Consider the following 12,842-nt stretch of genomic DNA (forward strand, 5'->3'; position numbering starts at 1 on the left):
CAGTTTTCTCCCAGAGAATAACGACAAATGAAAAGATGCAATCGGCAATCGCCGCACAATCTCCCATTGCTGCAGCACTACTTTGCATGCACTACAGTAAAATGTAGTCATGCACACAGGCCCCAAGCTGTTAGGCCCTTTCTCAAAGACGGAGAAAGAGAGGGAGCAGCGAGGTAAGGAGAAGGAGATGGGAAGAGAGGATGAGGGAGGTACAGCGAAGATGTCCCGAGGCTTAGGCTGGCTCTCGCTGTGAGAATATTTTTCTTTTTACTCATTCAAGTGGAAATCCTAAAAGAAGAGAGGCTCTAAATGACGTGAAACTTTCTATTCCTTTTTTTGACTTTTTTTAATTTGGTACATGGCACAATCAGCATGTATGCATCTGGTATACATAAATAAATAATAAAATATTTCATCCATAAATATACATATAGAGCTCTTACAAAGATGTCTTGAAGTGTTGTTGGCAAGGGATGCTCATTTATTTGTGTTGGTGCTGTTAGGTATTTTCTTGTTTTTGGAAGTGGGAATGATATCTCCATAGAAGCCCTATACATATATGTATGTATGCCCATATTTATATATATGTATATTGAAAGAAATACAAGTGTGCACTGATGTAGGTTCTCTCAGTGCAAACAGGCCATTGACTGTTGCTGTCGAAGTGGAAGTCTAACAAAGTCCACTCAGTTGTTTCTTGAAGCTATCTTTTTCTCTTACATGTAAAATAATAAGATTTATTTTATCATCTTTAAGCAAAATTAGACATATAGAACTTGGAACAAAAATAACCCCCAAAAAAGTGCTATTTTGCAAAGACGGACACCAAGAGACGCAGCAGAAACACGACTGGTGGTGAACCAAAATCAACAACATGGAAATGCATTTTGCCTTGATCCCGCCCAGCCCCCCCCCCAAAAAAAAAATCAAATAAAAGCACACAGTACAGCCTACTCAAATTTCAAAAATAAATGTGGACGCACACGACCGCACATGTTGACTCACTCGCCTCATGTGTACGTGCACACTCGGTTGCGATCGGATCATATAGCTTAACAGGTAAACTGGCTGTAAAAGATGCACTTTCTTAACAAAAACAATCACAGGAACAAAGCACGTGTCTCCAAGCCAGAGCTATCCATGGCAAACCCTTCGACGCAAATTAACGCACAATGAAAGATGAGACCATTCATGTTGTGCTGCAAACAGGAGCAAAAATCAACCAAAAAACTTGCCCCAAATGGGATTTAAAATCTCTACATCTGCACACCCACTAATTTCTAATCCTGGTATCAGTCTTTCTGTCACTCTCTTCTCAGTATATAGTCTATTAGAACAGATATGATGACCCCCCCACCCCCAAAAAGAGTTTTGTAAGGCATTGAAATCAAAAGAAAGAAGCAATTAAAAACATGATGTGAGTTTCGACATCGAGGCCATTGTTCTTCATGTGTCTCCCCCCAGGAGGAAGGAGGATTGGGAAATTAAAAAGCACTTTTGTTTGTTTTTGTTAGGAACTCAAGAAAAAAAGAAAGTCTTCTTTGTCCGCTTAAAAGGCTTTTCAAATGATGATTTTTAGAAAAAAAAAAGGACACAACACAAAAAACAGCTCCTCCCCTGATGAGGAGAAGGGAAACAGTTTGATTTTGGCAGCTCTGCACAACTTGACATCCATGGAGAGCTCTGAAGCGACGCTCCTTGTAGTAAAAGTCTGGTTAAATCTCTTCACGTTTTAATCTGCCCTTGCCCTCCCCCCCCATCCCCCTCCTGTGGTATTTATAAAACACAATCCTCTTCTTCTCTGTTTTGTTGAATGCTTTGCTCATCCTCCGTCGGCATCGCTGGCCGTCGACCCCCTCGTCTGGTCCCCTTAAAGCTATACGCGCGTGGTGGAGTGAGAATGCGGCAGGCCGGTGGAGTTGAATCCCGTGGTGAAGGTGTTGTAAGGGTGCAGGTTGGGCATGCCCACCAGAGAATTGGGGATCATGGTAATGGTGTTGGGCGTCATGAGGGGAATGTCGTCCGGAGAGCGTCGCAGGGTGAGCGTGTAATCGGGCAGCGAGGCCAAGCGCAGCGCCCCCTCGTTGCTGTTCCCTGCCTCGCACTCGTGGTGCGTCTGGTTCATCTGCAGCGACATGATCTCCTCGTCGGGCGCGTGGTGCCCGATGTCGTTAGAGGTGGTCTGGCGCTGCGGGCTGGGCTGGCCGTGGCTGGACTCCTGCCGCCGCTTGTCCTTGCGATAGTAGAGGGCGGCGAACGCCAGTACGTTCAGGAAGAGCAGCGAGGCCCCCACCGCGATGGTGACGCTGAGCTCCGTGGAGTAATCCCGAGGGTTCTCCACCACGAGAGGCCCAGACTCCTTGTCGTCGCCCCAGGAGTCCTTGTCTTCGCTGTTGTAGGCCGGCGACATGGGGGGCCGCTTGGTGTTGAAGGGCCACGTGGTCTTACCGTTGGGCCGCTTGGTGGACAGGGTGTTCTGCGTGGTATCTGGCGGGGGCACTTTGGTGGTGGTGGAGGTGTAGTGGAACATGTCGTGAAGATTGTACAGATGCGGCACCAGGTGCTTCCAGAAGGCCACTTTGGTGGCCCGGTAGTGGTCGCGCACGCGCGGCTTGAGGCCGATGTGAAGGTAAAGCTGGTCCTGGGGGTTGTACTTGGACCACGCCACCTCCTCGAAGCGGTTGGCCTTGGTGTGGATGAACTTTGTGTCCTGGGGAACTGGTTTGTTGGGATCCCTGAGGAGAAGACACAGATGCAAAAGGATGTTAGGCAAGAGTCGCCGTGTTTCCAGATGCTCATCTGATTTAGCCTCTGGTCACTCTCGTACTTTGGCCTGGACCAAATTACGACATGTCGTGTGCATTTGCTCTGAGTGTTCACAATGGCATTTTCCATCGGAGCAAAAGTTGCCCGGTACAAGAGAATATGCACTGCGAGGCAGTTTTGGGGACTTGGCGTTCTGAAACAGACGTCTCACACACCGCAAGGCAATGAACGAGTTGCACCTCTTTCAACGTGCAACCAATCACAGCAGAAAATGTCTGCAATCGTTCCCCTTGTTGTGAAGGCTTTTCCATTCCATCATTTTACATTGATGCGCTAGAAGTGTGTTGTTTCAAGTAAATATTGAGACTTTTATACTGTTTTAGTATTGCATAGTGATCGACACTAAGTGCGTTCCAACTTCGGTACAAAGCTGTCAGTGTCGCTGGTATGGAATTTGGTCGTCTATCCTTGTCTGGTCATCGATCGGCGTTTCCCCAGTGCTCAATGTTGTCACGAGATGTTGTCTGCGGTCCTTCCGTACAGTGTTCATGTCAATGAGCCCATCAGGTGCTCAACAGTTTGATAGTTTCTGGAATTAATACACCATGATTCTTCACTTTTCAAATGTCGTGTTCCAAAAAAACCTAAAACAAGAGGTCCGAAGATTTGTTTTAGTGTTTGAATATTGGAAAAGAATGCATCGCATTGGCCACGCGTTTCAACGCGCGCATATTCTCCTTGTGGGTTTTCTCCAGGTACTCTGGCTTCCTTCCACATTCCAAACTCATGCATGTGAGCTAAACTGGGGACTCGTAATTGTTCAGAAGTGTGAATGTGAGTGGGAACGGTTGTTGGTCTCCATGTGCTATTTTGAATTTGCGTATAAAAAGGTCATTCGTTTTAAAATCCTCATTCCTGTTCAAATCAGTGATAGTAAACTACGAAGGAAAAAAAAATCTGCATTGTAGCAATCTATGACAGTGGACGGTCACTGAAACAAGCAGGTGGTGGTCAAGTCAAGTCCAATGTAGCCCGTAATCACAAAACACCCCAAAGAAAACCCATCAGCTTGTTGTTTGGGTTTGAGAGAGATTCAGTTGATCGATCATATTTGGGAAGGCTCACGGCAGAACACACTTGCGTTTGAACTACACTGGAAACAGAACCGGACCAACTTGCAGCAGTTCACTCCGCCTGCTCCCTCGTCTCCCTTCCCAGATGTTGCTCTTAGTTTGGATGCAGTTTGGATGCAGTCTGCGCACACAAACCAGGGCATGGGGCCGTTTTAAGTCAACACATATGAATAAGTCAGCAGGATTTAGGGCTCACGTCAGGAGGCATCTTGTTGTTGCTAATCCCAACACTGGTGGAGCCCTTCTGCTAATTGCTTCGGGAAGGCAGCGCAGTGTGCATTGGCATCTCGTGAGCTGATGTAAAGTGGACCATATTAATTAAGACACTGAGTGGGAACTGCTCAACCCACCGTGGGTGCGTACGTGCGTGCACGTATCAGGAAAAGATCAAAAGACAGTCAGGCATCTTTTTTTTGATGCAGTACTGCGTTTGTGCCAAAGAGTTCGCCGTTTCCCTTTTTGACATCCTGACGTGTCCTTTTCAATGAGGAGCGAAGCTACCGATTTATTGAACCAATTATCATAAAGCAATCTCCAGCAATCCAACAAATCCTTTCTTTCTGTAAAGTGTCGCGAGCGGAAGCTGCGGAGGCACCTACTACCACTATAGCTCTAGTATGCAAAGAATAGATCTGCAAAAGAATGCCGCAGCCTTGAAAACACAACAACCACTCGAGTCCGAGAGGTTGAAAGGAAGCAAGGAGCCGCTTGACATTTCTTCAAATGTCATGAAATATCCCTTTGCGGGTTTGAGTGCCAAGTCATTGGCACGCCAAGTTCAAGTTTATTCTGGGATTTAGGGATGCGCTGGTCACAGTGTATTTTTGGCACCGGTCCTTGTGTTTGGAAACGTTTGTACAAGAGAATTAAAAGCCACACCAGAAGCATTCAACCCTCAGTTCGTTTTTCTGCTGTCAATTTTTCTTTTTCAGGTCAGTGCTTCTGGGAGAGGTGAACAGAAAGAAAGGAAGAGAGAGAGGGTGACTGAGTGGTAAAACAAATTGAGATGGCGAAAGCTGAATCCCTGGACCTGGGCCCGTGTCAGCAGAGCAGCCTGTAAATAACCACTTTTATTACGCCCGTAATGATCCCCAATGAATATTGACAGGCAGACTATGATGACTTTGTAGCTGAATATCAGTAATTAAGTTTCAAAGGAGCGGCTGGTGGAGGTAAGGTCATATTGATCTCCCTGTGCGCAACATGCCGGAGAACAGGACGTTCAATCGGAGACGTGCTTGTCTGCAGCCTCGCGCGCGCACACGCGCACGCATGCAAATCTACCCCGCCCATGGACAAACACGCACATCACAACAATGGGGGGCGGTCAGAGCAATCTCAGTTAATGGGAATTCCTGGCAGCTCCATAAGCGCGACGAAAGCTCTCATCTCAGCTGGGTCAATTTGGCGAATTGTGATCACAAAAAGATCTCAAAGGTACTTGGCTAAATCTCACAAAGCAATCTGTGCGCGCAGGGAGCAGGTTTTTAGATAGAGTGCGAGATGTCATTTGGATAAAAAGGAAAGCATTTTAGCAACACAAAGAAATCGATATGGGGTAGATGGATAAATTGAAAAAAAAAAACAACTAGTTGGCCGATCAAACCTACAAAATGCTTGGTCAATTCCTGCCAGAGAAAATAGCTGCAATTTGAAGACGGATGAACAACTTGCTGACTGTGTGGACAAACAACCTGCAGAAGTGAGGAAGAATGACTGCTAATCAGTGAACGCAACACTTGACCTTGACTTGGAGTGGTAAAACTAATGGCCTGGTCAAACTACACGACATTTTTGTCCTTCAGAAAAGGCAAAAAGGAAGCATGGACCCGTTTCTTGATGGTGAGGAGAGGGTAGAACTCAACTCAACTGTATTTATGGAGCACTTTCAAACAGCCATCGCTACATACAAAGTGCTGTACATGGAGCAACTAACATATATACAACAATAAAGCAATAATCAGTAACAAAGATGGTAGTTAGGCACCAAACAGTAAAACAAAGATCAAATCTGAGTCATGCTGAGTCAAATGTCAAAGAATACAAGTGAGTTTTGAGGCGGGTTTTAAAGATGGGCAGCGAGGAGGCTTGCCGAATGTTCAGTGGGAGGTCATTCCAGACAGAGGGACCAGCAACGGAAATCCCCTCTGAGCCTCCGTTTAGTTCTTGGTACTTCTAATAATGTCCGGTCCACAGACCTGAGGCGCCGGGCAGGTGTGTAGGGGCGGATGAGCTCAGAGAGGTAAGGTGGCGCGAGGTCATTTAAAGATTTGAAAACAAATAATAGGATCTTGAAAAGAACTCTAAAATGTATGGGGAGCCCGTGAAGGGATACCAGAGTAGGAGTTATGTGCTCCCTCTTGCGAGTACCAGTTAAGAGGCGAGCAGCAGCATTCTGGACCAGCTGGAGGAGCTTAATGGAGGATTGGCTGACTCCAAAGTAAAGTGCATTGCAGGAATCGAGTCGGGATGTGACGAAGGAGAGGGCAATATGGACTTACTGTATACTTTCCAATCTTTCCCCTTTTGTTCAAGTGACTTTTTAAATAATGCACACCACATTGCGATTGTGCGCATCAAGTCAGGTCTCTTGCCATAGGTTTTTAATATGGTAGCCTCCACCATTTTTAATCCTGTTGCGAACAGCACAGGTAATCTGTTTGAGACAGGCATCACGCAATTTAATCTCCTCTATTTGCAATCCATGTAAGAGCTGCAATCTTGTATAGCACATTTCATATTAAATTTGCTGATAATAGTACAAACTTAAATAGTCTTTGATATCGTTGCCGATAAGAAATCTTTGCCAAATGTGGAAAAAAAATCAATCAATGTGACCCGGATTTATTTGTAAGTGGTGGTCTCTTCTTACATACAGTACATACATTCTATAAAACGATGGATTGTTTAACACACTCATTGGGTAGCTTCAGATTTTCAGCAGATTGGGTGACTTTAACCAAGGTTGGGTTCATTCTTTTGACCTAGTAGATTGGGTTCAAGACTAGATTTGGGCATGCTGAAGAACTGAAGGCGGTTGCTATTTGTGTATTCAAGTATGTTGAATGTAACGTTCTTAGACAAGTGGCTGCATGGCTCAATCACTGCTTACTTTTGACACATGGGATTCAAATCCCGGTGAAGGCGAACGGTGAATAGGAAAATGGTTGGGTTGCATGAGGGGGGATATCCAGTGTGAAATAAGCATTTTGTTTCTTTGACCACAGCTCTACGGATAACCGGGTTCCCCATTTAGTAGTTTTAACTCACTCATCAGTATGTGTCGTTTTTACAGCTCGTTGGATGAAAGTACTGAAACTTTTGGCCCCGCAGCTGGGTTAGCAATGTCACACAACTTCGGTTCATTTAAGTTTTAAGCGTGTCCCATGTGTGACTTCATTGACAATCAAGGACTTTTGCAATTATGAATGAAGTGAATGGCTCGAATAACTAGATGCACTGGGTAACTTTGGGAATGTTATTTCGATACATGCTGCGCAAGTAGGTACACGGCAAATGAAAGTGTTTTTTTTTTTGCGTTGTCTGATTGTCTTCTAATAAAACAACATTTTGCACATCTAATGACTGTGCAGAGTGTTGTATAATGCTGCTGAAAACAGACAAGTGGCTGGCAGGCTTTTTTTTGGATTCATTACAACGAACGCCACCGAGCTCACGCCGTGTGTTGACTTCAACAGCAGACGGCTCAGTGCGAGGCATATTTACAATTAAATCAAGTCTATTTATCTATATTGGCATAATTTGACATATATGGTCCCGTTAAACCCGAAGGACCATCTCACTCTCCCGCATTAGCGTACAACATGCATCCTGTCAAACTACCCCCTTAATCTAGATGGACATCGGGGCTGTGGCTGGACTCCAGGCGCTGGAGAAAGGATTATTACACACATAAAAGAACGTGTTTTAATGGCCTTTTCACGTCCCTTCTGACTTGTTCACATGCACAGCTTCCCTCCTCACCTCCGCTGTTTCTCTCCGTGTGACCTGCTGACCCACACTGACCTCGGCCAGTCATGCATGTTCAAGCGCTCCCACGTGTTTGTCTTCATGATTGACTGGGAGCTTGTGTATGTATGTCTGTATCTCTTGTGGCTTGTGTACCTGTCTGTCTCTGTGAGCGTGCCTTTGTATTAGAAATGCAATCCAGGTGTAACGACTTGACCGGAGGGCCGCACAAGTTCAACACAAAGCGTGCAGCAGTTGCACGCATGCTGGAGTGGAGAAAGTGATCCCTCCCTCTCCAGTCTTACACGACATTTTTAAAGCTTCTCCACGCGAGGATGTGTCACGCGGATGACAAAGTCAACCATTCCAATACTTTATGTCAGTTAGAATCATTCTAGGCTCATTATTCATTCCAAACCATGACGGGAAGCTCTGATCTAAAAGGTAGATAAGAGGATAGAATGAATATCATCTCCCTTATTTTTTCCCATTTCCCATGTACGTCCTTCCCCTTTTCATCCTGATGTAATTTGAAGCGCTTCAGTGATCATAGACCTAGCCGTCACCAAATCTGAAAAGACACGTTTAGGCGCCCCGAGGCAGAAGACAAAAATCTATTTTCACTACACTCAACAGCCCTGAATTCCTGAGCTGAGTTCCAGCCTCACCATATAACACGAAAGGAGGTGCATTAAATCTCAGGCACTGTTGCTCATTTGGCTCAGCTGCTAAAATATGCAAAGTCAAAGCTTTTTGAAGGTTGAGGTTATTGTTGTTACCAGTGTGTAACAAATGCATCCCCCGCAGCTGTTTATCTACTTACCAGGTAACACAAAGTAAGCATTTCATTGGAATTTTCCCTCCCAACACCTTGCCCTGCATTCTGAGTGGATTTTTCTTCAGCGCATGTTATCTAGTGCTTGTCGGCAGCCTCGTAGGACAGCGTGCAAATTATCAGGCCGTGCTCTTTTGCCCTTCGTGTGGTTGCATGCTGGGGCGGAGGGATGAGTGATGCATGCTTTATATTTAATGGCAGCCTTCAGTTCAACGGGCTAAGTGATGCGGGGCGAAACGCTGTGACTTTGGAGTGCGCTGAGGTGCCGGAGGACACCATTCGGACCTTTCCTTATTGATTGATTTATTAATTTTCTTCTTAAATGAGCGGCGAAAACAAAACTCCTTCAATACATTCAATGTATGACATTTCTACATTGAAACCGCCTCATCAATAGGTTGCTTCACATTGTTAAACTTGGCATTTTTCACCTTTGTCAATTTAACAGCCACTTATGGACGTCAAATTTACATCCCCTCCTCTCATTACATTCGGCCCATGGCAGCGACACTGATCAATGTTATCCACACCCCAGAACAAGCTACACTGCTTCTTACCTTGTCAGATGAGAATTCAAATATTCGCTACCACATCTCCCCATCAAGTCGGTTCCTAATTCAATGCAGCGGGCATTTTGCGGCCATGCTGTTGCAATGCTGCAGGTTGCATTCAAGTAAGCGGTGGCTACAGTAACCTAAGCAATGAATTGAGTGGTAAAAATGATTGCAACTCTGGAAAATCGTCGTGATTACACAGGTTTTGAGAAAACTGAGGCAACATGGACTTGGCTGCCAGTGCTTCAGGTGAACGTTTACTTATTTATTTTTAATAGAGAGAGCCAATCTCCATTAAGCGCCTCCAGCTGGTCCAGAATGCCGCTGCTCTCCTAAGAGGGAGCATATAACTCCTACTCTGGCATCCCTTCACTGGCTCCCCATACATTTTAGAGTTATTTTCAAGATCCTCTTATTTGTTTTCAAATCTCTAAATGACCTCGCGCCACCTTACCTCTCTGAGCTCATCCGCCCCTACACACCTGCCCGGCGCCTCAGGTCTGTGGACCAGACATTATTAGTAGTACCAAGAACTAAACGGAGCCTTTTCTGTTGCTGGTCCCTCTGTCTGGAATGACCTCCCACTGAACATTAGGCAAGCCTCCTCGCTGCCCACCTTTAATACTCGCCTCAAAACTCACTTGTATTCTTTGGCATTTGACTCAGCATGACTCAGATTTGTTCTTGGTTTTGCTGTTCGGTGCTTTCTACCGTCTTTGTCAACGATTTGTTGCTTTACTGTTGTATATGTTAGTTACTCCATGTACAGCACTTTATATGCAGCGATGGCTGTTTGAAAGTGTTCTATTAATACAGTTGAGTTGAGTTGAGTTAATAGGTGCACAGTGGCCCCTAACCTGAAATTTTAGGGCCGCATGTAGGAAATCTAGGGGCGCTTTCGGTGTGTAAGTCAACTTGCAATTCACTCATTTTCACGACATAATTGATAAATGGGCTGAAGTGTGCGGCAGAGCTTTGTCAGCAATTACAACCAAAAATACGAACGATAGAATATGGGACCAAAAAAAAAAAGAAATCGGTTGCACAGGCGCGAGTAGATGCAAAAGTTCACTTCCACTTCACTCAAATTTTAGGAGCAAATTGCCACCATTTATGGACAGTCTGGTGCTCTGGCCGCGACCAGGAGAAGCACTGTCGATTCAGTCACAACTATGAGTTGGTCTAAACTACATCATGCCAACTCTGGCCTTACATCAAGTCTGGTCAACAGCACCGGCAAGGAAACAAACAATTCAGGACTCTTCCATTATCAAATTGCTACGCTGTTGCGTAGCAAGTTGACCTGCCAAGTTATCATGTCAGGACCTCAGCAATATCTGAAGTATGTGCTGGACTTTGTCTCTGTACTGTGTTTTAATAACGTGCTCATGTTAGGACTCTGTAGGTTCTCAAAATGTAGTGTTTAATACTGGTTACTAGTGCATCCTAAAAAAACAAACAAACAAACAAACAAACATTCTTAGAATTTGTGGACAATTCAGAGGAAGGGCAAGCAATAGCTGTCAGTATCCTTCCAGAGGTGTTTGAATAAAATCATTGGGTGCTAAAGAGCACTATAGACATCTCGCAGTTGAATTGGCAGACTTTGTCACTGAAGACAAAGCAATTGATGCTGTATATTTTGGCTCTCACAACCAGCCTATTTTTTTTTTTATTTGGTTGAGAATAATGTGAGATTGAGATGGAGGAGTAGGAATAGAAAAAGAGCAAAAGAATAAATAAAGAACCAACACATGTCAGCGGTGTACTCTTTAACTATACCGAGCAAGACCTTGCACAGCATGTGACGGTGCTCACAAAGAGGAAGGAAATGAGCACAAGCCAGCAGTAAAAAACACACCGAGTGGAAAGTTGGACTGACATATTTATAGCGCTAATGATATGTAGTGACTGATCTTTGCTGCCTTTTCATCATTCTGTCTTTTTCTGAAGTGCTCCGCCAGCGCTTTTGGATGTCGGTGCACACGGTGTGCTTTTTATTTGTTGTTTGAGATCGTGTGAAAGTTGCAGCGTGTGGACACAAGGCAAAAGTTTTGGAGGCACAGTTGAAATGATGTCGGAGAAGACAATTACCGGTAATGTGATGTAGTAGGTATTTGACCTGTGATTGATAATGTCAGCCTACGCCTTTTGCAGTTCATTCATCATCTTTCTTTCATCAGACTTGGTTAGACCAATGTCTCTGTCCATTTCTCCTTCTGTCCATCAGCCCGTGTCTCTCTGTAACCATCGACACAGCCTTTCCATCTCTCCTTTAATTGGTCAGTTCATCCAGCTGTCCTGATTGTTCGTCCTTATCTGTTCACTTCTTCCACCGTCTGTCTGTCTACACTGCCTTTGCTGTCTCTATCTACTGTCCCTTGTCTGTGCTTCCATCCTTCTGTCTGTTCTGACTGAATTCATTCATCAGTATCCATCTGTTTGCCCAACTTTCCGTCTGCCTATGTGTCCATCATCATCATCATCATCATCATCATCATCTCCTCTCCCTCGATCCATTGCCCTTCCATTGTCTGTCTATTCATTCATCTGCTCAGTCATTCCATCACCATTGTCGATCTGTCCATATATTCTCCTGTCTGCCATCCATACATTGTTCCGTCCTGTTTGTTACTTCAGCCATTTGTCGATATGTCTCGAAAGCCTTTTGTCCGTTGGTACGTTCGTTTGCCTTTGATCTTTCTACCCATTGAAGCATTTCCCCAAATTGCATTAGCAACCTGTGCCACAACTTAGACCTGGTTTCACCTCGTCCCAATTCTAGGCTACGTTCTGCTATTAAATTGTCGGCTGCGTCGTGGCACGTATTGGAACTGCTGTAACGCCAGACACGATAGCGTGGTTTGCCAAATTCCCACACATGGTCAACTAGACTTGCCCACCAGTTTTTACGCCGAGCGCACATGCACCTATCTATGAAAATGGAAAAAGACAATGTTATCGGGAAAGATAGTTTCATAAATCCCAAGGCAATAATCAACACTGCCACCCTTCAAAATGAGCTAACAGATACACTCACAGTCATGCGCACGCACTAAGATTTGACAGCGAGGTGTTTGCTTTTATGTTCTCGCTACTCTGATGCAGGACAAAAATGTGCAAGGGACAGAGTTTGCCCTGTAAAGATAACACATGACAGCCTGGGACAGGAAGGGCTTGAGGGGGAACGCCAGTATCATACACATGGTTGACATGTAGAACAAGTGTCTCAACATGGCTTCCCACATGTTTTGACAGGCGATTTACAGTCGAAGAGAGGAAGTGCAATCTGGGTTAGCTCATCGTGAGTATTTGGAGATGGGGGAAGGGAGTGAGAATTGCTGTTGTGAGCCGAAAAGTCAAAGGGAATTCAACCGGGTCCTAATTAAAGGGATGTCCTCCAGAGCCAGACTGGGCTTGGGTGGTGCTGGGCTGAGATATTCATACCCTGGTGTCGTCGAAATGAGGACAATGAACTTTGGGGAAAAATCTTCAGCCCTCAGCCTGAAGGAGTAGTCACCAAGAACTAATGATAGAGTCCAATAGTTGCAAGACAATTACCCTATGATGAAGTACTGGGCGGCA

General features: G+C 45.0%; 1 protein-coding gene across 2 annotated transcripts in view; it reads right to left on the reverse strand.

Moving 5' to 3' along the window:
- Positions 1 to 255: 255 nt before the first annotated feature.
- Positions 256 to 12,842, reverse strand: part of nlgn3a (neuroligin 3a) — a 195,625-nt gene continuing 183,038 nt past the window's right edge. Inside the window, exon 7 of one of the 2 annotated variants that reach the window (XM_086105721.1) lies at positions 256 to 2,735. In XM_086105721.1, coding sequence (XP_085961847.1) covers positions 1,877 to 2,735 — 859 coding nt within the window. In that variant the 3' untranslated portion in view covers positions 256 to 1,876. The remainder of the gene's footprint in view (positions 2,736 to 12,842) is intronic. The other variant, XM_086105720.1, reaches the window with a different exon arrangement.

Source organism: Hippocampus guttulatus, chromosome 2 (assembly GCF_054856545.1).
Source record: "Hippocampus guttulatus isolate MCC_2025c chromosome 2, RoL_Hgut_1.0, whole genome shotgun sequence".
Lineage (NCBI taxonomy): Eukaryota > Metazoa > Chordata > Actinopteri > Syngnathiformes > Syngnathidae > Hippocampus > Hippocampus guttulatus.